This window comes from Neolamprologus multifasciatus, chromosome 20 (assembly GCF_963576455.1).
Source record: "Neolamprologus multifasciatus chromosome 20, fNeoMul1.2, whole genome shotgun sequence".
In the NCBI taxonomy this organism is placed as follows: domain Eukaryota; kingdom Metazoa; phylum Chordata; class Actinopteri; order Cichliformes; family Cichlidae; genus Neolamprologus; species Neolamprologus multifasciatus.
The window spans coordinates 8,057,978-8,084,678 of NC_140458.1; the positions used below are offsets into that span (position 1 = coordinate 8,057,978).

At 39.4% G+C, this 26,701-nt stretch overlaps 2 protein-coding genes across 2 annotated transcripts; both read left to right on the forward strand.

Annotated features, from left to right (window-relative positions):
• The first annotated feature begins 1,846 nt into the window (after window positions 1-1,846).
• Window positions 1,847-6,663, forward strand: rnf41 (ring finger protein 41). The gene is made up of 7 exons (XM_085144587.1): window positions 1,847-2,006; window positions 2,805-2,887; window positions 3,990-4,099; window positions 4,195-4,466; window positions 4,575-4,710; window positions 4,998-5,101; window positions 5,189-6,663. Exons 3-7 carry the CDS (start codon window positions 4,010-4,012, stop codon window positions 5,541-5,543), a joined length of 957 nt encoding a protein of 318 aa, XP_085000713.1. The 5' UTR covers window positions 1,847-2,006; window positions 2,805-2,887; window positions 3,990-4,009; the 3' UTR covers window positions 5,544-6,663.
• Window positions 6,664-8,094: 1,431 nt separating this feature from the next.
• On the forward strand, window positions 8,095-26,541 carry dgkaa (diacylglycerol kinase, alpha a). The gene is made up of 24 exons (XM_085144580.1): window positions 8,095-8,501; window positions 15,149-15,252; window positions 15,638-15,714; window positions 16,916-17,045; window positions 17,228-17,302; window positions 17,384-17,433; window positions 17,523-17,597; window positions 17,893-18,009; window positions 19,584-19,701; window positions 19,876-19,964; window positions 20,079-20,198; window positions 20,419-20,517; window positions 20,758-20,844; window positions 20,984-21,057; window positions 21,151-21,225; window positions 21,336-21,421; window positions 21,509-21,598; window positions 21,771-21,931; window positions 22,023-22,087; window positions 22,472-22,562; window positions 22,689-22,875; window positions 25,169-25,286; window positions 25,465-25,525; window positions 25,624-26,541. The coding sequence occupies exons 2-24, from the start codon at window positions 15,177-15,179 to the stop codon at window positions 25,696-25,698; spliced, it is 2,196 nt and encodes a 731-aa protein (XP_085000706.1). The 5' UTR covers window positions 8,095-8,501; window positions 15,149-15,176; the 3' UTR covers window positions 25,699-26,541.
• The last annotated feature ends 160 nt before the right edge of the window (window positions 26,542-26,701 follow it).

Consider the following 26,701-nt stretch of genomic DNA (forward strand, 5'->3'; position numbering starts at 1 on the left):
AGTGTATTGGACTTTGACCTTTGTATGTTACTCATAAGGAATTTATATACTTCTTAAAGTGTTTATGTTTTGTGCAAAATACAGTAACAAGCAACATTAAAATATTTATCTGCTGGAGTTTATACCAAATTGAACCACTAGTTTCATAAGAAACTAATGTAATAAAATGACTGACTTGCATGCAAAAGTAATGTGAATATTGCTGTAACTAGCTCTAAGTTTCCTCACATAGATTTATAAGAGTACCAGTGTAGTTCAATGACACAGTCTATAACAGTGTGAGTGCATGCTCCTCAAACACTGACACTGAGTCATTCATTTCAGTGTGCGCCCCGTTCTGCTAAACCAGATCCACCCACTCTGCATAAAGTGCATTTTCTGTCTGGATATTTCTACCTTTTTTTCCCCCTTCCTGTTTACCTTCTGTCCTAAATATAACATTATGTTCTTTCACGGCTGAGAAAGAATCGTGTCATATTTGTGCGGCTGTGCTGTGGAAAAGTAATGAGCAACCCTCCGTTTCTTTATGCTTTGCTAGGAAAATGGCGAATGGTTTGAGCAATTCAGTTACATGCACAAACATATCTTGAAATTTGGTATATTAGGCAGTTTGCACAACTCCAACAAGATTGAAAATCAATATTTGGTATTCCTGGTATGCCTAAAGGACGCCTGAACTCTCTTAGACACATTTTAGTCTTCAAGTAGTCTTCAGGAATAGTTCTATAGGCATCTTGAAGGAGATTCAAAGTTCTTTGGATGTTGGCTAATTTGTGTTCTGTTCCCTGTCAAAGTCACCACCACACTGTTGACGTCTAGGCTCTGGGAAGGTCAGTCCATGATGGATAGTGATCCATTGTGTGTGTATGTTCTCTGTATGTTAATTCTCTCCTGACCACCTCCAAACATTGAGACAAAAACGTAAAATCTGGATTCATCATCCTCACACTAAACTGGTCATCACAGATGGATCCCCCTCACTGGGACTGGTCCTGCAAGAGGTTTTTTTTCCTGGTAAAGGGAGCTTTTCCTTCCCGCTATCACCAGCTGCTTGGTCACAGGGAGTTGGGGTGACTGTTGGGGTTTTCTCTTTATTATTGGCAAGTGTATACCTTACAATATAAAGCACCTTAAGGCAACTGTTAATGAACTGTAAATAAAATTTAATTTAACTGAACTGAATCACATGTTGCGACTCATTGTCAGTCATTTGGCATACCTCAGCATTTTCTGTTTTCATATTTTAAGAATGTCTTCTTGACAGCCACTCTTCCACTGAGACCATTTCTAATGATGCATTTCTCGGGTCCTGTGTCAAGTCTTTGCTGGCTGTTTTCCTGTTTGTTACAGACATAACATTCAGACACAGTTTTTATAGGCCTTCCACTTCTTTTGTCTTCCAACAGGCTGCTAAAAACAAAGTACCTAAAGATGCAATTTAAAATCAGACAATTTAGCAAAATCTTTGCTAATGTGTTATCTAAAGACACAACACTAGTTCATGACATGTTGCTTTTTAATGCTTGAATGATTCATTCAAGTACTAAAAAGCTTGTCTAATAGAGTTCAGGCAATGCTGTAAGTAGTTTAAGAGACAAAAATGTTTTCATCTGAATGTGGTGGGTAATAGGAATGGACTGAAAATGAATGAAAAAAAGCAACCAATGTCCCAGATTACTGTATGTATTTGTGCCATATTTGTCTTTAAAAAGGAAACCATCACGGAAAAAATGAACTGGTAGTTCTAGTCAGATTTGAGTAAATGTGTATTATAATATGGTCTGTAGATGAATGAAGATAGAAAGATGGATGGAGAGAGAAAAAGTTAAAGGACCAATCAAACGAACATTGTAGCGGTACGTCATGACGTCGCCGCTCGCTTGCGTCTCAACGACGCTGAAGTGTAGGATGTAGCACAGGACGTGGCTATCAAGCTTCTAGCTACACTGGGACGTCTGAAAAAAACACAGAATTCGTCATAAAGAACTAGTTTAATACACGCGTAGGTAAGTATATCTGTTAGTTATGGTATTTTCTTCTAGCGTGTGCAATTGTAAGCGGACATTTCTCTGTGTAATACGCCTAGACTGAGCTCTGTCTGGTTAGCTTGATGCTAATATCCAGGGAAAACCAACGGTACCGTATTTGCTAAAAGGGATGGTTAGTGGAATAGCGATAGCTACATGTAATTTGTGACTAGAGAGGGGTTCTTATATCCAAGCATTGCGGTGCTTTTTGTGTGATGACCCCAGTTGCTTTAATTATAAACCCCAAATAACTGGAGCAAAGTACAGCGTTGTCAACGAAATATCTTCCATATAGCTAACGTTAGCGATGCTAATGTTTGCAGGGCATGTTGAGAGCAACTGGAGAAATGGGGGTCTGTAAATCGCCTACATGTGCCGCTTTCAGTCAAATTGGGTCATCAGCCAGTCAGCTGGAATGACAGGATGTTCTCATTAGGTGCCGTAGGTGACAGTAGGGTTACATTTACACAACGTTAGGTCAAGGGCATCGATACAGGGCTGTGTGCTCAATGTCTTGAGTCATTGTTCCTTTAAAAAATTTTTTGATTAAAGCAGAAAACGATGTCCATAAAGATAAAACAGGTGTGGGATGCTGTTAGGTAAGGAATATAGATTATTGAAAGAAAATTTGAAAACGACTGAGCTCACGTCTTTTTTAATATATCTCCAGATAAATTGCGTCGATCTTGGATTTTGTCCCATGCAAGAACTGTATTGAATCTAACAATCACTATGAATATTATAATTTTTCTTTTTCTTTTTTAAAAACTCTTTTAGCAAGGAGGCCATTTTACCAGATGTGACGTATCAGCAAAACATCAGGACCTGAATGGAAACATTTGAGGCCTTTTGTGCGTGAGGTAGGCTTAAAATATTTGAACTATGTAAAGGATTTAGGCAGGTTATTTGGCATTGCTTGGCAAGTAATTTGTCAACATGTCTTGGTAAACTTGCCCTTGTTCTTTGAATCTGAACTGTTTTTGATTCTTTATGTAAACTCAGACTGAGCTGATGGTGTTGAGCACAGTTGTATTATGAAGCAGGTTCAACATATCCAGGTTTTTTTTGCATTAGCTGGCTTTACCAAACCTAAGACTTTATTCGAACATAATGAAGATCTTTATTGATTCTCACACTTGCATAAAAAGGGGAATTTGATGCATCACATGACTGCCTCTCAGCATAAAATTGCCAGATTGTGTGATAGAGATCTATGAAGAACATACAAAAATATAACCTCAAATGGCAATTGTTGCTGCTAGACATTGTCAACAGATCAAAGTGAAATTAATTTCATTGGTTAAATATACTCTGTGACTGATATACAGCAAATTGACTGATTAATTTCTAATCTGCTTTATTTTCAGCAGTCTACTACGAATTATGACAACTGAATACATGTACATTTATATGACATGTGGTCCACAGTATGCACTATAATGGCTTCATTTATTTTTATTAGTAAATGTTGTTCAGCTGGTGCTATATATAAAATGGTTTCCTTCAGCAGAGAATCTATAGCACACTTGGATCATACTGTCTTTAAGAGTACCAATTAAATTGTGGCAGTTGCTTACAATTGTAAACCAAAACTCTGAACACAACCTGCTCTGGACCAGGTTAAGAGTTTAACATGAGTTACCATGGTGACCACCTTTGTGACACTGAAAACTCTTGAGTTTTAAGCTTGACATACGCTGCTGACCTATTAGTCTCGCTTTGTGGTACACCCCTCAAGGCTAGTTGAGTACCATCTGGTGTTTTTCTTGTCACTAAAAGTGTTTTTTTTTAATCACTTTGGGGTCATTATCATGCACCCAAATACATTTAGGATTAGTCAGTGCCTCTCTGTTGCATAACAATTAAAAATACTTAAAATCTTTGTACAGATTAGTATAATCTGTCTACAGTTGTGTCTCTAAGAAGTTAATATGGCTAAAAACCTTTTTGTGTGCTGTTCAGGAGGTTGTGGGTAATGTACCATGGGGTACGACGTTACGAGGTTTCAAGGGGAGGTGGATGAAGACCTGTTGTGTCCAATATGTAGTGGAGTGTTAGAAGAACCAGTGCAGGCAAGTCTTTGATCAAAATACCCCCCACCTTTTAATTCTATCTGTATTTCTGACATTACATTTGTCTTATATGCATATGCATTTTTCCACCTCAGGCTCCACACTGTGAACATGCTTTCTGCAATGCCTGCATAACGCAGTGGTTTGCCCAGCAGCAGATTTGTCCTGTTGACCGCACAGTAGTGACGCTGGCTCACCTCCGTCCTGTGCCCCGCATTATGCGCAACATGTTGTCCAAACTTCAGATCAGCTGTGATAATGCGAGCTTTGGCTGCACAGCAACACTGCGGTTGGACCAGCTGCAGTCACATCTCAAGGACTGTGAGCACAACCCCAAAAGGCCTGTCAACTGTGAGGAGGGATGTGGGTAAGTGGATTCCATAGAATAAATCCAAAGCCTTACAAGCCTCTTTTGAATTTTATACTATTAAATTTTCTTTTCTTTCTTAATATTCTGTTTTTCTCACTCTTGCAGGCTTGAAATGCCCAAAGATGAGCTGCCCAATCATAACTGTATTAAACACTTGCGGAGCGTTGTCCAGCAGCAGCAAACTAAAATTTCAGAGCTGGAAAAAACTGTAGCAGAACATAAACACCAGCTGGGGGAACAAGTATGAGTATTTTGCCAACACAATAGTATATTTTTGACAAAATATTAGGTCTAGTCTTGAAAAAATATTAACAGTTGTCTGTCTCTATGATATTTGGCAGAAATTATTTGAGTGCCATGTCTTTGTGGTATAAGACACAGATGCATGCCTATTATATGTGTTTGATGGACGTGCAATAACAATGGTCTCCTCATTCTTATTGGAATGAGGAATTATTCTTATATGGATTTTGTACTTGAGGCAGTTTTGAGAGGTTTTTCATTCACTGTATTGGTTTTCATTTCCAGAAACGAGACATTCAGCTGCTAAAAGCCTACATGAGAGCAATTCGCAGTGCAAACCCAAACTTGCAAAACCTTGAGGAGAGCATCGAGTACAATGAGATACTTGAGTAAGTGAAGCTTTCCTTTCCTCTCCCAATATTTGATCTGAAATAAATTCAGTTCCTAATTTTCTTTTTCTTTTTTTAAATCTTCAGGTGGGTAAACTCCATGCAGCCTGCTAGAGTGACACGCTGGGGTGGTATGATCTCCACTCCTGATGCTGTCCTCCAAGCAGTCATCAAGCGCTCTCTCATTGACAGCGGCTGTCCTCTCTCGATTGTAAACGACCTGATCGAAAACGCCCACGAGCGTAATTGGCCGCAGGGACTGGCCACTCTCGAGACGCGGCAGATGAACAGGCGCTACTATGAGAACTACGTTGCCAAGCGTATCCCTGGCAAGCAGGCAGTGGTGGTGATGGCCTGTGAGAATCAGCATATGGGGGAGGATATGATCCTGGAACCCGGCCTGGTTATGATCTTTGCGCACGGAGTCGAGGAGATCTTATAACTGTGCAGCTAGCTGAACTGATCCAGCGACGAGTAGGGACGTTTTGGTTTGGGGGTTTGCTGTGATAAGTATGATTTCTCTCTTTGGAGTGAAACCTTTTGAATAAATCTGGCTTATTTAAAGTAAACTCTTAGGCTTACTCCTAAGCTTGATACCTATGCCTTAAAGTAAGGACAAATGCTTATTGAACCTGACAAATATAAACTTAAACTGACTGATATCTAAGATAAAAGGTGAGATGTGATGTTTACAAGGTTTATATTTAGTGCATTATATGATCTGATTGTTCTGCTCCATGTCCTGATAGAGTAATAAGCCCAAACCCCAGTTTAATGTGCTCTGTTGTATAAATGCTTGTAAATAGAAATACTATATTGAATTATAAATGTTATACTCCTCACTGTAATTAGATTGTGATTTTCTGTTTTTGTTAATCTCAGTTCTCTTTAGTCAGCTTCTCTTACTGTCTACAGGGGCGTGCTTGCTTTAGTATTTAGTTTCCTGTGAATATTCCCAGAGACATTGTGCTTCTCAGTTTAGATTGTTCAGACCTTCTGTGCCATTTGTTTTATTTATTGTGTTGCCTTTCACACAATTATGCTTGAAGATGTTATCATGTGACATTTGGAGCTCTGCCTTTATCGGTGCATTTGAAGTTCACTGCAGAAAGAAATTGATTTTGTGTTCTGTTTGTTGCCTCAGTTGTACATATAGTCTGTATGTTGGGTCTAGTGAAAGTTTTAAAGTTTGGGATATGACTATGTATAATGAGCTTTGAAAAAGTGTTGTGGCTCATTTCTGATTTAAATATAGACATTTACATCATGGACATCTTTTCATTATTCACAGTTGGCTAACATTGTCGCTGAAATGCCACTAAAACCAGACACAGCTTGGAGATTGTACCAGTATTTGTAAAGTCACTTTTAAGGCTTTCAAGAGGAGAAATGCTTTGCCATTAGTCACTCATTGCTGTAGTAAGACGAGCAAAAAAAAAAGCTGTTGTTATAGAAACCCACACAAGTGGATAATTCCCTTTACTATTTTCCTTGTTATTGTTTTTGTTATGTGTCTGTTATGTACCATGTTGTACAGACAAGGTAATAAAATGTAAAATCTGGGTGGATTTTTGTCATTGGAAAAGCCTGAGTTGTTATTTAGCTTCCTAATTAGGAAAAAATGCAGTTCCTTATTTTACCACAACATGTCATCAGAGATCTGCTGGGAAGTACACTTCATAATTCACTTCAGCTGACTGCTTTATATAAAGATTTAATTCCAGAGAAAACTGATGCAGCCTGTAAGAAGTCACGATATGGAGTGTGAGGTGGTGCTGACCCAGTTTACAAAAAAAGAGGAAAGTTTAACCACAAAACTAAAGACGGGGAAAAGTCTAACTCTGACCTGACTCACTCTTCTTTTCTAACCCAGACACCCACATGTTTTCCATGTCTGTTATCCTCTCCTGCCAGCCTCGTCCTCATTGTGCAGCTTAATCCCTCACCATTGTGCTCAGTGGAATGTGAAATCGTGTGCTTTACCAAATATTGTGGTTCTTGTTAAAGTCCACACATATAATTATGTCATGTGGTTGGTTGAGGACTGGTATGCTGCAGTACCTCACTGGCCAGAATATTACAATACACCTCAGAATATGTGTAAATGTATAATAAAGTACTTAAGCCTTTCCACAAGAAGCATAATTTAAATAAACAGAACTTGGTTTAATGGAGACGCAGAGGAAGCATTCACCTCATTTAAGAAAATTTAAAGTGTGGCTGCATTATACTGTAGCTATATATGTGTTTGTTAGGAAATAAACAGGCAGTGCAACTGTTTGAATTTCACTGTTATATTAACGGGCTACTGCGTGAGCAACTCATTCACATACTGTGCGATAACACCAGAAGCTGTACGGCGTTCACCCATAACAGACATCTTGCATGGTAAGTTAAAATTTTCATTTTATCTGTAACGTATCCGTTGTTAGTGGTGTACAAATGTAATGAAGTATAAAGGAACAAAAAAAAAAAACAACCCCCAAACTTTTATTATTTAATCACAAAATACTCGTTTCTAATTGGGTGAAGTTAACGTAAAACTCGTCAGCAATAGTTTATTCCCGGATTTTGTTCACGTTCGATATCAATACGCAATGTTTGTTAAAGATATGAGTTTATAGCCGCAGTATTTACAGTATTTCACTGTTTACTCACTATTTGATTAAAAGCATACCTCAGATAGCAGCGTAGCCTCTATAAGGCTTATAACCACGTAAATACAATTAATATTTATCGTTATTGGTCACTAAGCTATAAACAAATTCTATCAACACCAAGGTGGCTCCACGTCTGTAGCCTAAGTTTAGTATTTATTTATTTATTTATTTATTTATTTAGTTTTGTTAATGTTGTTACAAGCAATTTGAAGGGGTTATATGCTGATATTATTTTATTGTAACCACGGTGGCTTTTTTTTGTTCTGCGCCTTAACATGTGACGTCAGCTTCATCACTTTAAAAAGGCTCATGATGGACAGCAACACCAAAAACAGCAACAGCGTTGCAAATGATAAGACTGTTGAAAGCATTACGGTGCAGCTTTTAGCGTATACTTCCTGAAGGATGCAGAGTGATAACTGCGCTTTTACAGCTGCATAATTTAAACGAAGCATTACTTTCTAACTTCGCAGATGGACGCACGGGACCGGAATAACGGGTGTGTATTGGCTAGCAAAGGAGGGCGCAGATCAGCTGAGGCGGTGCTTCGCCGGAGGGATCCTCAGTCGCTGCTCTGCGCAGTAGTTCACCGCTTCCACTCGGCAGACCTCGCCTCCTCCGTTTAAAGTTAACGACCACTTTGCTTCGCGTCTGAGAGCAGGATTTTGGTTTTGATTTTTTCTTCTGCACAGCGTCGAGACGGACTGTGTAAAGGCAACCAACACAGTGGCGGCGGAAAGGTAAATGACAAAAAAACAAAACCTTGCACCGTTCGCATTGATCGAAGTTTTAGCAAACCTCTATACGTCTTTCGGCTGCAGATGAGCCCCAGTCAAACAAGAGAGGGTAAAATTTCGTCTTGGTTTTGCGCTGCTATTAAGAATTGAATGAAAAGATCCGAGCAGATTCATGAGGATATCGATGAATTTCAGCTTAGTGCTTTTTTGCTGCTAATAACAGAGTAATTCACTCAGCAGATCAGCCTTTTAAAAATCCCCACAAACATGCATCATTTCAGTTCCCTTTGCCAATAAGTTTGGTACCTTTGTCAGCCTATTTCATGTGTCAGAGTAGGAAATGGTAAGCATGTAGGCTGCTGAACACCTGAAGATACTTCATGTAAAACACTTACTGTTTTGTGTTTGTCAAAGCATGTCAGCAGCATACTCGACAAACAGGTTATTGGGTGATTACACAGCCTGATAGGATCTTATCTGAATAACCCCCATCTGAGATTACAGGTGTTGCAGGGTATGGTGCTACACCAGTGGGAAAAAACAATAAGTACACCCCATAAGGGCTTTTGTATGAGTTTTCGTCACTACTGGGAAGGCAAAATCCTTCCTGGTGTGAAGTAGGTGATGGGGCACGTTGGTGAATAGCACTATTGCATTGTTTTCTCAAACCTCTCCTTTCACTGGCATTTGTCTGCAAAACACGAGTCCCCATGTTAAGTGGAAAAAGAAAGCATACAGGACAGTCTAGATATCAGGTTTGTGTGTCCCCCATCACCACTCTTTTTGTCCAAAACTCTCCAGTTTTGCAAGCGCTTTACATCCAAGTGATTTAATTTACGGAGCAGTTTTTCTTTTGTCATCTTGTGAGCAGGTTATTTTTAACGCTGAAGAGGCTCCGAGGTGCTCATTTGTTTGTGGCTGCAAGAGGGTTTTTAGGAACAGACAATCAATAGTGTAGTCAGGTCAATTGTGCCATTGTTCACATTTGCATCACAGGCTAGAGGATGTAAATTAAGTAGAATTTAGCCCATTTTGTGACTTTCGGTTTAACTTGCACGTTTTTAATGTTCCAGCTATAGTTTTGCAGGATATGAGAAAGGATGAGCTTCCCTTCCTTTATTATATTAGCAAACCAGCCTAAAATTAATGAGCTACTACCTGTGAATATGGCATGAAGTGTCCTACATCAGTAATTTTCAGTAACACACTATGGTAGCATGCTGCGACTTGTAACGCTGATCCTTTCCAGTGAAGAAAATTCCTCAAAGTACAGTTTTTTTCCCAGATCATAATTGGTCTTTAGTTGGAGGTAACTACACAAGTAAGCATGATCAGATCACATAAGTTAAAAGCAAAGATTAGGTATCTTATTTGACAGAAGTCCAGTTATTTCCACGTTACTTCTGACCATTTTGAAATAAAAATATGTATTATGCAAGAATTAATAAAGCCTCAATCAACAAAACTGGTTTTTCTGGCTCTGACTGAACCATTTAAAAATGTTCAATGCAGGAAATCCCGAATCTGTATATTATAGCTCTTTCGGATGGAAAAGACTAAATTACTGGTATGATAGTGGAAAATACTGCTGAACAGCACTTGAGATCATTTTAAAAGAAATGTGACATTTGTTTCATTTTTAGTTGTGGAGAGATCTGTGGGTGAACCAGACGAGACTCCCTGATAAGTGCAAACAGTCACACCATAAAAGCAATGTGGCCCTTATATGACAGCATGCACTCTTACTAGTCTGGGCAGGTTTGAGGATTTTTTTTTTCTGAAGGCAGTATGGTGTTCTACGGGGCTGCCTCCAAACACACAAACACGCACACACAGCTATTATATAAGTCACATTCAAGTCTGAACTCAGAGTGATGGGCTGCTTTCACTTTGAAGCTTGTGAGCATGTAAAGCCCTGCCTACATTTCCAAGAAATGTGTGACTCATGCTGTAGTGAATAGCTTTTGTTGTTTTTTTTCCCAGTCTTTCTTTGTCTTGATTTACAAGCCATGTTTATTATGTTCACATTATCCAGTATTCCTCCTAACTGGAGCCTGCAGTTTGCATTCTTCAAATATCACCAAACAGTGGTAGACAAGGGAAAGCCCTGTTTAACAGAGCATGCTCAATTCTGACTGTGGAATCGTTTCGGCCCAGCGTGTGTGCTCTATCTATCTATCTATCTATCTATCTATCTATCTATCTATCTATCTATCTATCTATCTATCTATCTATCTATCTATCTATCTATCTATCTATCTGTCTATCTGTCTGTCTGTCTGTCCTGATCAATGAAAGTTATAATGAAGTTTTACTGAAGATGACCCCCCCCCCCCCCCCAAAAAAAAAAAAACAAAAACAAAAACCCAACCCAAAAAAACAAAAAACAGAAGTAGAAGCACTACATAAATGTGCAGAAGTACCATTTTTCCACCACCACCAGTTAGTGGTCTGTATCTTCAGGCTTAACCTGCAAACTGACCCCTTAAGCAAACAGTCCATTTATAGTTAGGGGAGTGTTTCCCTCTTCATGCAATGAGTCACAGTAGCATCTGCACGTAGAACGCAATTTGGAGCGTGTCCTCTAGTTTTGAAGGCCAACCAAGACCTGTGGTGTGGGAGGAGGCACAGATGAAGGGGGAAGACTCACAGTTATGACTGGGCTCCCCTTCCCTCTAATGGATACCCCCCCTTTCTGCCTCTGGATCCTCCTACCTGTTAGTCACCCATGGCAGCACTTTGACAGAGAGCAGCTGATGTAGGGAAACACTTTCCATAGCAACCAAACATGTCTGTCCTTCCACTTGTGTTAACCCGATGCATTCGGCACACGGTTCAATGAGCAGACTCTTTGTAGATTCGAGAGAAAAACAAATGGCCAACATTGTATGTTGACTTCTCTCTCTTCAAAGAACCTACGCAGTGTTTTCCAACCGCAGAATGACGGAGTCAGTGACTTACACCCTGCAAGTGTTGCAAAACAGCAGATTTCCTTGACACAAGGCGTAGGCGTTATGACAGCTTGCACAAACATTAGCCTGCATGGAAAAAGGTCATCCCCAAGTATACCTTCAAGTGCCTGTTGTAAACATGGTGGTTTTAGGGTCGTTGACAGTTTTAAATAAAGACTTTAAGAGCTCAGAATTAAACCCTTGCCATATGTTAAGGAAAATGCAAACGGAACTGTCGCTTTAATCCTCCAGTTTTATTTTTGTAGTTTTTTGTTGTTGTTGGGGTTTTTTTTTTCCGTGTGGTGAAAGCAGTTGCTTTGGTGTTTTTTCTTTTGAGCAAGTGGTCAGAAGTTAAAGCCGCTGTCAGGACCGAGACAGGTGGTTTCAGAAATTTATTTGGGAAGTCGATGTTGCTGTCACGAGTCGCTGCTAACCACTTTAACATTTAAATTGTTCTTCAGTGCTATTTGAAGAACCACTACTGCACCAGTAGCTTCTGTGCACGGCTGCTCAGAATATGTTGCATCATTTATTCTGTACTGATTATATGGAGCAACATTTTGTTTAAACAGTTATACCTCAAACTGTCTGTCTGTCGAGCAAATCAAAGTAAATCACGTAGAAGAATTGTACTCTTTTTAGGCCAAATATGAATTTACATAGCCAAGACTCTACCACATAAACTTTATATAAAGGAACACAAACAGTTCCTTCATAAGGTATCTGCCATTTAATGTTATCAGTGGGACCTTATTGACCTGACTTAGTCACATGGTCTGTATTCGGTCTTACCGAGCTTCAGGCATTTGTGAAACCTCCTGAAATATGTATGCCCACTTTAGTAAGCTCATTTAGTCAGGGCCATAATTTTTCAAAGAAATCCATCCCGTGCTTTTGAGTGTAAACAACTGGCTCGGTGTGCATTACACTCTTCATCCGTCCTCTGAGAACATAGAATGCTTCTTCCTGTCCTGACTGGTCCCGATTTCCCACTCTGCATCATGCATGCAAATCATTATCTAATCAGGAAGTGTGGAATCAGATTACTCAGATAGGCTCAAGATCTAGTGGAACCAGACAATAATGATGATGATGGTGATGATGATGATCATGATGCTCTGGGAAGGAGAGAAAATAGGCACGATGCTGTTCGTGACATCATGAACAAAAAACACCTAGAACGTATCGAAAATGAGGTGTCTTTTTATCTGCAAATAAAAACTCACTCGTAAGCTTGTTTTTAGTTTATTTATGGGGCAGTGTTTAAAGAGATGGAGACAGGAGAACATTTATAGAATAAAGAAGTTCAGGCTGTAATCTGGTGATCAGTAGCAGATGGCTTCTCATGATTCCTTCATGTGTCACTTTGCTGTCGATAAAAACCTGGCCCACCTGATCGGCTGCATAAACAAAGTGCTAGGCAACGGCTCTGACCTTTTGAGGGAATTAAGTGAGGACAGCCTGAACCTTTCAGAGCCCAAAGAGGGAGCAAATGGATTCAAAGAGAGTGGGTGTTATTTCAGATTATTTCATTTCATTTTCTCAGGATGTTCTTTAAGTACTCTGATTTTCCTGTTTGGTGCAGGCAGCCTTCACTAATGCCTAAACAGACTGCACATAGATGTGTGATAACACCTGCAGACAGCTGTGTGAACGGCACATTTACAGTTCGTCAGCCCGGACGGAACACCACCATGACGTTTTTTTATTCTGTTATTCATGAGACTGGATTTGCAGCGTGTGCATGAAACTCGTCTTTAATAAGAAACAAACAAAAATGATTTTTCTTGTAATAATTTTTATTAATGATCACATTTTTAAGCATGAAATCACCATCATTTCTAGTGGGTGCTTTAAAGTTTGTTCATGATCAGATTAGTGTTCTCAGTTTTTCAAACCTGAATCTATTTTGTTGTTGTTTGCCTTCAAAGTCTTATTTTGCATTCCAGTTTCCATTTCTAAACAGTAATAAAATCAATTAGGAGACGATTCAAACTTTCGCATAGTGTACTTGTACTCTTAGAGAGTGTTATATAAACGGTATTTAATGGTTTCAAGTACCCATTACCATTGCACAAGAATGCAGAAGAAGAACGGATCGATTTATAAAAAGTCTTCGCTGCATTGCCACATTATGGTAATATAATTCAGACAAAACCTAATGTAGCCCGCTGTGATTTATAGCACAGAATGACAAATACAAAATATTCTGTCATGTGAAGTATTCACGGGTTAAACCAGCGCTGGTGTAATCCTTTTGAGAAAAGCCAAGTAAATTTAGCAAAAGGATGACAGGATAATAATAGATGAGAAAATGTGTAAAAGAAAGAATTCGTGACAAGTTCAGAGGAGCCATAAAATCTTTGAACTGCCTGAGTCTTGTCAGTTTTACAGCAATATTTAACACTGTACCTACGTATCCTCTCATTTATTTAATACAGCAAGGGTTCTGTTTGATTATTAATTCAATATTTCATTTCTAGATGGGAGAAAAATGGCACGTTTTTTGCCTTAACATTAAAGAAATGGATAGTAAAACAGAAAAGCACGTGTGCTATTTCTTGGTGCCAGACGTGATGGAGAGATTTCCTGGCTCACCTAATTGTAGAACACTGATCACGAGTATGTTAGGTATGCTAGAAATTTGCTATTGATTTTATCTGTGCATTTCCTTAGGAACCATTTTTATCCAGTCAGGATGCCACTTTGCTCCCTTCCATTAGCCAGTTTCTCCTCTTTCTTTAATTAGTGATGAGCTGTATGCTTTCCTGTCATTATAGAATTCATCCCCCATCATGTGGAGTCGTTAAAAGAAACATACCAAATCTTCATCCGCACTTCACGCTTCCTTGCTTCTGAATGACTTGCCGGGCCAGTTTTTATTGAACTTACAAGCTCTTTTTCTGTGTCAGATTCAAATTTCATGCTCTCTTTCAGCCTTCTGTGACATTTAAGTCTCTTCCTTTTGTTTAACGGGGAGGCCCCTTGACGAGCCAGTTTGGTTTTTGCAACCTCTCCACAAGGTTTTATTGTTTATCTGTGCATTTTAACACACCGGTGCATCTTCTTGTCCTAAATGAAACCAAAATACTCCCTGTAGCTGGTACTTTGCAAAACTAATGTGGGCCAGTGAGTACATGGAAAAAGACTTTGGGTGCAAAAAATCCCTAGACACAAGGCATCATGGGAAAATTTAGCCTCAAATTATTTTTGAAAGCCTTTCGGCCCAGTTTCCATTGGCTAGCCACATACTCTGATGGTGTGAGATCTAAAACAAACAGCTAAAAGCACAAGTGCTTAAAGTTTGCTGTGTTTGGCAGTGAAGTTGCATTTCAGTGCATCATACGAGGAAAAATGTTATCATGTTGAGGAAAAACTGTGGGCGTATGCACCTGGAGCACAGTGACAATATTGCGTTCTGATTTAAAAACGCCCTGTTGTAGTTGTTTTCTGATTAAAGACATTTTAATGTGTGCACAGTTCTGTGTACTCTTGCTTCTGCTTCAAAGAAAGTTTGGATGTTAAGAGCGATTCTCCCTGTCTATAATCATGGATTTTTACAGAGCGAGATGTGAGATGCTATCTTTTGCTTGCAGCCACGCTTTCATGTTTTACAAAGAGGCAGGCTAGCGTGCACCCACCTTCTCTTTTCTCTCCGTCTACATCTCACTGTTTCTCTCGCTGCCTGCTTGTTCACAGGCAGGCAGTTTGTGCAGAAGCAGGCACCATGTCCTCCCCCACAAACCCAGAGGTGAAGGAACTGAACCCTGTCGACTTTATCCAGCTACAACAGTACATTGAATGTGAGTACAGACAGGCGGGCAGGCAGGCAGCTTTCTCAGCGCTTAACACCCCCCCCTCCACTTCCACTTCCACCCACACACACTCATTTACACTCGCTCATGGTTTCTCATATCTAGAGGAGGTAGCAGTCTACCACATTCTCTTTTTCTGCAAATTGAGCATGCATATATATATATATATATATATATATATATATATATATATATATATATATATATATATATATATATATACATTGTTGTACTCCAGATAAATCTATATTTATGGTGTAATCATATACACAGATGACATTTAGAAGTGTGGATTAAAAACGTTTGCACACAAAGTCGAATGGACGAAGTATGCGTGCGTATCCCTGTGTGACCTGCGTGTCTTTGCTTCCAGACAACAACTTGAAGGTGAAAGATGTGCTGAGGGAATTCTATGCAGATGGCAGTCTGGCCCGGCACAGGCATGGAGAGGTGAGGGGACAGTGTGTCCTGCTGTTCACAGTCAAATCCATCCCTCCAAAACTAATTCACAGAGATGCCATCTAAAAGCTTCATAGCTCAACAGAATAATAGGTCTGAGAGTAGCTGTTCGCTGTAAAATGAGAATAAGATTTACGTGCATTGGGCAGTTATTAATTATCCTTCGCTGATGAATTAGATTTCAACCTGCAGTATCGATCAGGCTGACTAAGCTGTCCATGAGAAATATCGTCAGCGTATTCAAGCGAGACTGCAAATGTAAATTACCTCCTTAGATTTGCCCACGCAGCAAGGCCTTGTTTAACAGTGTGCTGGCTTCCCTCATGCAGTGTAAGCTCAGATGTGATTGAACAGCAAAAAAAAAAGACTGCTCAAGTAAATGGCTGATGCTGACTACTAATTTGTGAAGACAGCAAATACAATAATTTCTCAAGTATTTATTACAGCAGTGAAAGTTTATTTGAGACTTTGAGTTTAATTAGAAGAATGAAATGTTGTTTTTCATAATGGGAGAGAACACAGTTGCATCCATAAAGTTACAAGTTAATTGCTGTCAAAATACAAATATGGCTACAAGACTACATTTAAATGATTTGTTGGAAATGTTGTTGTGTTTTGGTGGTGCAGCTCCGTTAGTCTCTCTCCCTTGTTTTTTTTTTCTTTGTGTGATCCGGCCGCCTTGCATTCATGTTGTTTATTACTCGGGCAGCTCTGCAGGGTAAAAAGTAGGGAAATGCATAAGCAACAAGAAATGGGTTTGTAGTTCACCATTATCAGGGGACTACAGCTTGTTAGCCCTGCAGCATAATATCATGTGAGAAACACAGATGCCATGCCAGACAGATGGACTGAAATCTTCAAGCAGGAGCTTATTTTTTTTGTTTTATGTCATTGTCACATGACACCCTGTAGACACTTTGTTTTGGTACATTTTTGAATTATTGATTAAATCTATTTGAGAAGCTTTTTAGGCTTTTGAGATCTTGCCAATCCCTATTTGAGCTTAGAACAGCTAATAAAGCGACACTTGTAAAATATAAGTTTTTCACACAGTTGTTCGTAGTATTATCTTTTTTTCTTTTCAGAAGTAACAAGCATATTATATACAAATAAGCTTCAACCCATTCATTTCGCACTTCACTAGACCGCTGTAAACAGAACATGCTTCTCCCATTCATGTTTTTTTTCCCAGTGCATCAATGAAGAAGGCTTTCGTCTGTTTCTCAAGACATATTTAGAAGTGGAGGACTTCCCTGTGGATCTCTGCCAGAGACTCTTCCGCTCCTTTCAAAACTCTGAACCCGGCCAAGAAGACAGTACCAGTGAGATTATACATACGCACCGTGCATACAAACAGCTTACCGCCTTTTCAGCCGACCCTTTTCGCCTCATGGCCGATTTGGCATGCGTGCAGTTATCACCACATCCCTGCATCGTACTGTTTGTATACATATGGTAACTAGAGAATTCACAGCCTCCTCTCTCTCCTCAATCTCTCCTGTAGAGGAAGTCTTCCTTAAAGATGTCTCATGTTACTTCTCTCTACTCGAAGATGGCCAGCCCAGGGACAAACTGGAGTGTGAGTTTTTGTTTTTCTTTTGTGCCCAAAATAGTAATGACTCATCTAGCAGCTCCACTTTCATTTCCATTCTTTCTTTAGTTGCTTTCAGGCTTTATGACAGAGATGGGAATGGAGTTTTGGACAGCTCTGTAAGTTGTTGAGAAAATCTTTTAAAGCATATTTAAAACATCTTCAAAACAGCCGCAACACTAAAACAAGCCTGCTACATTTTGAACAGGAAGTGGATCGGATTATTGCACAGATGATGCACGCTGCAGAATATCTCGACTGGGATGTGTCAGAGCTCAAGCCGGTAAGTCCCAGAATATAAATGTAATGCAAATGTTCTGCATGCACTGCACTTAGGTAACGTATAGTAAATGTATGCGAAGACAGATTTATTTGCGCAAGACATCCATAACACTGTCAGGTACACACTATATGGCACTTCTTGTTACTCATTTGCCAGAGGTTCATAAAGTGATAAGCTTCTCTGCATATACAATTTACAGATTCCAGCTCGACTAGTTTCAGAAACCACATGGCCTTTTAAGTAATAGAAACGTGTGTGCTGATTGGATAATAACAACTGAATGTGATTTCATCAGGTTCTGAAGGACATGATGACAGCAATTGATGCTGACAGCAGCGGCACAGTTTCTCTGGATGAGTGGGTACAAGGAGGCATGAACAACGTTCCCTTGCTGGTCTTGCTGGGTCTAAAGGTGCTTTTAAAAGGAGCGTGTGTTGGCTCCAAAGTCCAAGCTCAAATATATTTCTTTTTTATAGCAGATATCTCACAAAGTGGTAACTACTCTTGTAAATTCCTGGCCTCGCATGCCTCGCCTCTGTCCTTCGCCTCCTCCTCCTTTCCCCTAAAGCCCTTTTTGCCAACTCACTGTTACAGGGTGTGGTAATCTCATTCCTTCCATGCTCTGCACCATCAGAATGCCTTTGTGTTTTCCGTTTATTCTGCACAATATGAATGCTTGAATGATATAGCAGTGCTTAGCGCTAAGGCCGTGTATATACAACTAATAATTAAAGGAAAGCACCTTAAGATTAAAAGAAAACAAATGACAAAAACACATACCTTTGTTGGTATGTGCTAATCCATGTAATTAAAGAAATATTTTCATATGCTTGCACCTCCCCTTCCACTCAGAGCTAGACTCTCAGCTTTTCGGCACTTAAAAACTTAAACCCAAAGAGCTCAAGCATATTTGTTTGTTATTTTTGTAATTTTATTTTTGTGACTACAAGCAAAGCAGAAACATCTTTGGGTCTGATGGAATTTCTCTTAAGAGACTTTTCTCACGTGTCACTCTGACCTTTTCCTAAAATGTTTTAATCCCAAACAGAGTAACAGTTTCCCACTACCATCTGTACAATTTGTATATAAGTCTGGTATATTTTATTTTATTATAAATACTTAACTTGGCAGGAGTTACACATGCTTGCATTGACCAGTTGTGTTAATCTGAGGCTAGTATTCACAAGAGTTAGACAGAACTCTCCATTGACAGTTCAGTTTTTCATTTCATCTCTTTAAAACGAATCCATTTAAATGGATTCGTTTTAAAGAGCGGATCTCATAAAACCCCTTCAAAGTATAGGCCCTATACTTTGAAGGGGTTTTATGAGATCTGCTTTGTGTTATCGGTGTTTAATGTGTTGCCAACAATATAGAGCTACGCACAGTCTGTTTGACAGTTAGCTGCAGCGACCTAAACCCACAAATTAGATTGTGTCGCCGGGTTTGGCCTCTGCAACAATGCCAGGGACTTCCCCTCCAGCTATTTCTAGCCACCAGTGGACATTTGAAGCCTAGGGTGCATGAATTCAGCCTCCTCACAGTTCCTGTGTGCTGATTCGCAATTCTGTCTACTGATCCTCTTGCAGCAAGTGAAAGGGTGATACATCCTGTCATTAAAAAAAAAAGTTTCAGTATCTAATCTGGATAAGAACGCTGACCACTCAGTAAACAGATTGAAACAATTTTATAATCTTCTGTTAAGCGAGATTATAGATAGTTTTGATTTGAATGTCCATGTAGAGTCACCGCCATACTACATAATGAGCCATCTCATTAAGTTTAATAATGAATGGGTGCAAAAGATGAAAATCATGCCTTGTTGTGGAACTAATATCTAAGAATTGGAAGAGAGAACAGCTTCTGTTCTTGCAAACATATATTTTTCTGCTCAAAAATCATATTCACAAAATAAAAGATCATAAACTGTTTTATTCTTCCCTTTCTTGCACTGACTTCTTCATTGACTGTTGTTTCAACAAATAGATGACCCAGAAAGACGGGCAACACCTGTGGAGAATGAAAAATTTTAACAAGCCCGTTTACTGCAACGTGTGTCACAGCATGCTGCTGGGTTTGAGGAAGCAGGGACTGTGTTGCACCTGTGAGTACAAGAACTAACCAGAAGAGGGCGCAAGGAAGTGTCTAATTTGAAAATTGCATATATATATATTTTTTGGGATTAATCAATGCTCATCTGCCTCTTTGACATTTACCACAATAATTTATATGTATTTACAAATTATGTGACAGCTGGTTTGCGTGTCGTTTTGTGCAGCCTGCAAATACACAGTCCACGGCCGCTGTGCAAACAAGAACCCGGCCCCTTGCGCCAGGACATACGCGAAGTCAAAGAAAGAAATAGGGGTATGCTGATGTCTCCATGACAACCTTTACAGTCACATGCACGGTCTAAATTTGATTTCATGCTATGTCTGAGTGCTCTTACATGGACAATTTAAAATCCATCTCACTTTTCAGGTTTCAACACACGACTGGGTGAGTGGGAACTGTGACTCTAGGAAGTGTGACAAATGCCAGAAGAAGATCAAGAGCTTGCAAGGCCTAACAGGCAAACACTGTGTGTGGTGCCACACGATGGTGAGCAAACATATCAGTGCATGACTCATTGAGGAATAAATTTGAGTAAATTATTTTCTAATCAAGGAGGAGATTTGATTTAGTTGCATTCTGGAATTGTCGTGCGCATTTGTATCTATTGAATCCAGGAAGCCCCCCCCCCCCCTTTCTATACATTTTTTTTTATTGTATGCTCTAAATCTGCACTGTATTTCTGAGTAATTTTATTTGTATTCTACAGCGTCACGATCAATGTGTGGACCAAGAGTCAACACAGTGTACGTGTGGGCTGCTCAGAGACCATATTCTTCCTCCATGGGCCATATATCCTGTTATAAAGGTACACAACTATCCTCAGGCACATCTCAAGCAAATGCACAGCTCAGAGAGTACGCAAACAGTGCCTCTCTCACACCAACGCAAAACATAACATCAGCCAGAGGCTGTTTTTTTCATTGGTAAATCATTCTCACCTGTGTGGCATCTTGTTAGGTACACAGTGTAGATATTTTTTATCCAAGAAACACTATGATATTTTTAATGATTTATTTACTCTCTGTCTTTATTGTTCTCCCTAAAGGAGAGACCAAATACTGTAAAAAATGGCTGCTCTGGGTCAGGAGATGACAGCGAGCTCAATACCACTCCTGACGGACAAGTGCTTCAGGTATTATTCATGCAAGCAAAAGCTTTTCATTAAAGCTGAATAACAAGAGCTCGAAAATGTACACCATGCTATTAGTGTGGGGTTTGCTTTTTATATTCCTTTAGTATAATACCTGTAACATTTGTTTATTAATCATCAGATCTGCCCTGTGCTGAACGCCCATCCTCTTCTAGTGTTCGTCAACCCTAAAAGCGGTGGTAAGCAGGGAGAAAGGTGAGCTCGGAAAAGAATATTTTACCGGAAAAAGAGATTTCAAATCCATGAACATTGTGCAACTTGGTTTTCTTTATGTTTTCTTTATTTCAGAGTGCTGCGCAAATTTCAGTTTTTACTGAATCCACGACAAGTATACAACCTTTCAAATGGTGGCCCTGGACCAGGGTAAGTAAAGTGATACAAGAGTTTTGAATTTAATATTAGATTATTTCTTACCACAGTATCCTGAGTACTTACTTAAACCTCCATAACTTCCTGTTACAAATTTCTTTCAGTTTGAGTTTCTTCAGAAATCTCAAGGAGTACAGGATCTTGGTGTGCGGTGGAGACGGCACAGTTGGGTGGATTCTCGATGCAATAGGTGAGATTGTTGGCATAAACTTCACAACATCACATGTGATATTGATTGTTACACGCTTTGTATTTCCTTCCCTTTTTTTGCATTCAGACAAAGGCAATCTGCTGGTGCGGCCACCTGTTGCTGTACTTCCTCTTGGCACAGGAAATGACCTTGCTCGATGCCTTCGCTGGGGAGGAGGTGAGAAATGAAGAGATGAAGTGTTCCCTTATGTAAATAAAATAATACTTGCAGGTCACTATTTTCACGCTATGGCGCCACTGTCTATGTGTGCTTAGAGACAGTGTTTGCACTAATTAAATGGGCTTCAGCAAGTTCTCCAAATGACAGTTTTCTTGTCTTCATCTTTAAGGGTATGATGGTGAAGATCTGAACCGTATTCTTAAAGACATTGAGGGGAGCTCCCAGGTGCTGATGGATCGCTGGAGCGTGCAGGTTATCACTGATGAGAATCAAGAGGAGGGTGACCCAGTGCCATATGAAATAATCAACAACTACTTCTCTATTGGAGTTGTGAGTTTCTCATAAATGTGTAATACAAGAGGAAGTGTTTTATTTTCGGTTTTGTAGGTCGTATAATTGCTATATTGTTTTGTGTTTGCAGGATGCCTCCATTGCCCACCGGTTTCACACAATGAGGGAAAAACATCCTCAGAAATTCAACAGCAGGTTTGCATATTTGTTTGAATATTATGTGTCTCTAGGGCACATTGTCAGGAACAGTAAACAAAGCGAATGCATTCCTGCTTATAGCAATGCGACAGTGTTTCATAGCTTAACAGATGCACAGTTTAAAAACACAATAGAGCTAAAAGACAGCAAATTTTCTCTTCGCAACATGACTTCTATATTTCCTGTTTGCCTTTGCAATTACTGCTTTTTTTAAAGCAGTAAAAGGCACGAATGCTCGAGGTGACAGCAGATGTCTGTGGCAGCAAGTGTTGCTGCTTGACTCCTACTCTTTCTAAAGCGCTGCTTGCACTAAAAGGAGAAAATGTTCTGTGAAAGTGAAGTATCACGTAAACCTAAAGGAGACGCTTTTTCTAACGGCAGAATGAAGAACAAGCTGTGGTATTTTGAATTTGCCACTTCAGAAACCATCTCTGCTTCCTGCAAAAAACTGAGCGAAAACTTAACAATCGAGGTGAGAGCACAGCACACAAGTTTGCAGTTTGCTACTTTGAAATAAGTAGCCTCGATACAAAACAGCAATCAGAGACAGTGCACTGATATTTCACTCTAACGCTGCGGTGTGCTGTACCGTCTCCAGTGTTGCGGTACTCCCCTGGATCTCAGTGGTGTGTCTCTTGAGGGTGTTGCTATCCTGAACATTCCTAGCATGCATGGTGGGTCCAACCTGTGGGGTGAGACCAAAAAAGTGGACACTAAGGGACTGACGGCGCAGGAAGAGCCGGAGGTGATCGTCCATCCAGAAATCCTGAAAGTGACTTCGCAAGGTATTTTGCAGTTGACCTGTATTATTCAGATGTCTGATCTAACAGCAGTGGTGCTGAGAGAACACAATGAAATTAATGAAATTATAATTAGCAGCAAGTATAAAGTTTACCTAAATTCATCCTCACCACAAGCCTCATCTCCTGACCTGAAGTCACGGCTCTAATACACAGAAACGTGCAATAATATGTTTATTTATTTCTGATATTGTAACGATTTCTTGTCAGCAAGTTAGACATGCAACAACTGACAACCAGCAACATCGAAAACTAAACAACATCAGACAGATATAAGCTAACATTATGTTTGCTTTAGTGTCCTAAAGATTACATTTTCCCTTTGTTAAATCGTTTGATTACATTCATTCAACGTATGGAAGTTTATTCACTATGTGAATGTTATCAGCAGCATTTACTGATAGAGAAGTTCAGCTTATCCTCAAACTCACGTCAGCATCAGCGTCATTGGACAGAAGTAAGGTTCACTGACTCATCGACTCACCATAGACACATTAGACTTTTCACAAAGTTTAACCTGTCACCAACTCCTTTATGAGTCTTTTTACGAGCCACCAGCAGTGTGTTCATTAAGTACTTATCTCTCTTCATCCATATATCCAGAGTATATAAACTTACTTCCTAGAGGAATTTCACCATTAAAAATGTGTTGCGGGCACCATATATCTCTCTTTGATAGTTTTAAATAACCAGACAATCCCAAAATACACAGTAGTCATTTGCATTTTAATTTCCACATTTTCTCCAAAAGACAGGGGGTTAGTGCTCTAGTCTAGTTAGTGCTCTAGCAACAGTACTAGAGGGTGTAATAAAAAAAAAATCTATTTATTACAACCAAACTTCCTCTGTTTCTAAATTACACAAATTATAATAACAGTCCAATGAAACTGGAACCCATATGATGATGTTTGGTCTAACTTTGAATGTGGAGTTACTGATTTTTCCGGCCACTTGAGGGCAGCATAACCCCGTGTACGTGATTTTGACCCCTTTAAGGCAGCAGTCCCCAACCTTTTTTGCGCCACGGACCGGTTTATGCCCGACAATATTTTCATGGACCGGCCTTTAAGGTGTCGCGGATAAATACAACAAAATAAAACTAGTACCGGTACCAAAAAAAAGAAAATTTATTCATAACACACGTGAAAAGACTAAGGAAAACCGAGTAAATGATAAAAACAATAACAAAATATTGCTGAAAACCGATAAAAACCCTGAAAACTACATTTCACACCTGAGCCTCAACTCTCGCGGCCCGGTACCAAACGACTCACGGATCGGTACCGGTCCGAGGCCCGGGGGTTGGGGACCGCTGATCTATGCTGTACTATACTGTACTTCTGTCCATCTCCATATATTTATTCTTGGATTCTACTACAAACATATTTACTGCATAATTCACAGTTAAAGATAATCCCTATTTATCTTATTTATTTGTAGCGGCCCCTCTTCTCTCTTTGAAAGCGATAGTCCATTTAAGTGTTTAACTTTTTTTTGACTTGCCAAAATATTAACACTTAAATGCATGGTTTTAGTGCATACATACAAACAAGTACCTGGTGCTATTTGTGTAATCTGGTTATTGAACTTTATGATACCGAGCCACCAGAATAGCAAGCCAAAATTTCAATGCATCTGTATTCTTATCTGCAAAAAAGAAAAATGTTTGTGTTATTTTCCATGTTCTTAGTTCTTCTTTTGATTGTACTGTAATGTCCCTTCATCATCTTATCAGAAGATTTTAGCATTCATTTGAAGTAGGCCCAATTTCTCACAGAAGGGATGCTAAGTTTCTACGTGCCTCTTCAGTGCTTGAATGACACCATGTTAACATTAGCCAACTTCTCAGAAACGATGACGCATATAGGCTGAAAGCTGTTGACATCTCAGCTGAAATCTTAAGAAGCAGAAACCAGCTTCTGCAAAAATGTTGTTGTTTTTTTCTTTTTCTTGAGGTTCTCTGCACTGGTGGTTAGTTATGGTTTGCTTCTCAAATCAGTTTCCTCCTAACTATTCATCTCTATGCTGTCAGCCAAGACCTGAGTCCAACCATCCTGCCACTGTATGCACAGAGAAATAAGTGCACGTAAACTGCAGTTGTTTGCAGGTGCATGATGATAATACATTATGTATGAATATTGATATGCATTGGTGTGCTTCAAACCGCTGCTGTTATCGATCTCCACTCTGATGCACATTAAATATGAGAAGTGGCATCTGCCTCAGGCCCAATCTTGTCTTCCTTCTCTGGACTGATTAGCCTCTGCTTTCTTGTCAGACCTCAGTGATCGGCGATTAGAGGTGGTCGGCCTTGAAGGAGCGATCGAGATGGGCCAGATTTACACTGGACTCAAGAGTGCGGTGCGGCTCGCGAAAACGTCTCAGATCACCATCAGGTGAGGGGGGGAAAAAAGACACATGGACATGTTCAGACATGACAAGGCTGGTCTCTGAGCTTCAACAGTGGGTCATAGTTAAGGATCATTGTTAGCTAATTTACATAAGAAGATACATTTACATTTTAATGACACATGACCTTCCTGATGCATTCTGTTTATCCCTCTCTACACGTAGGACAAAGAAAGCATTACCAATGCAGATAGATGGAGAACCGTGGATGCAGCCTCCCTGCACGGTAAACACTGCACAGGCACAGAAACACAGTGGCTGCTTAATGCAATGAAGTCACATGCCTGAAATGCCTGATTTTATTTTATTTTTTTTAATTTACAGATTCAAATCACACACAAGAATCAAGCCTGTATGTTGATGGGTCCTCCAGCCAAACCATCTGGCTTTTTCAAATGAAACAGACTGACGACATGCAAGTGTTTGCTGTAAATAGACAACTGACTCTTTTTCTTTGTAACATAAAATCAGTTTGGATGTGTATGTTGTAGAAAAACTGCACTGTGACAGTTAAAGTTAGGATAACTATTTCAAATGTTCTGCATTACTGTAACACATAAACTAAGCATGGCATGATACAAATACAAATGTTATGGTACGATAAGTTTGCATTGTGGCAAAAATGACTCTGACCAAATTTTCTCAGTGTTTTCTATCAATACTCAACACTTGCTGTGTGAGTGCTAAGTGGAAGTGCTGCTCTGTAGAAACTTAAAGCAAGCTGAATATCATGCGAAGAGTAGAGTATTCAGCTCCATGTGCCTTTATTAGCTGTTCTCTTCATTATGGCTTAGGTAGACGAACATACAGGCATGCACTTTGAGCATAGACCATGTAGTATTGCTGTTTCGTTGTTGTTTTAAAGAAAGTCAGAAATATGTTTGTGTGAATTTGGAACCAAGACAGAAGTAAAGACAAAGCTATATTTCAGTGATGTTGAAGATACTTGAAAGTGTTTTTGGGAATAGCAAAGAGGCTGCATGTTGATTCACTGCCTGCTGTTCCCGTGTGTGTGTTTGTGTGCATCAGTGAGCGTGTATGAGTGTGACGGCATAAAGCTGAGATATGTTGATTTTAATTTGTAATTTGTGATGAGTTCAATTCAAACTTATTGGTTAAGATACGTTTAAACATGTTTATTTTTATTTAAATGCTTTATAAATCATATCATTCCAGTATATCAGGAGGATGTTGATGTAATAAGTGACTGTGTAAAGATTTTAATAAATCACCTGGACTTCAGTTTTTGTTTTGTACTTCTTACAATTCGATAATTTTTACATACCACAAGGGGGCATTGCTAACTTTTTTTAGTCCTGGGTCATGCTCTCATCAAAGTCTCTCTCTGGGAAAGACTTTTGACTTTTTTTTTTTTTATCTTAGAGATTAATCTGTTTAGTGT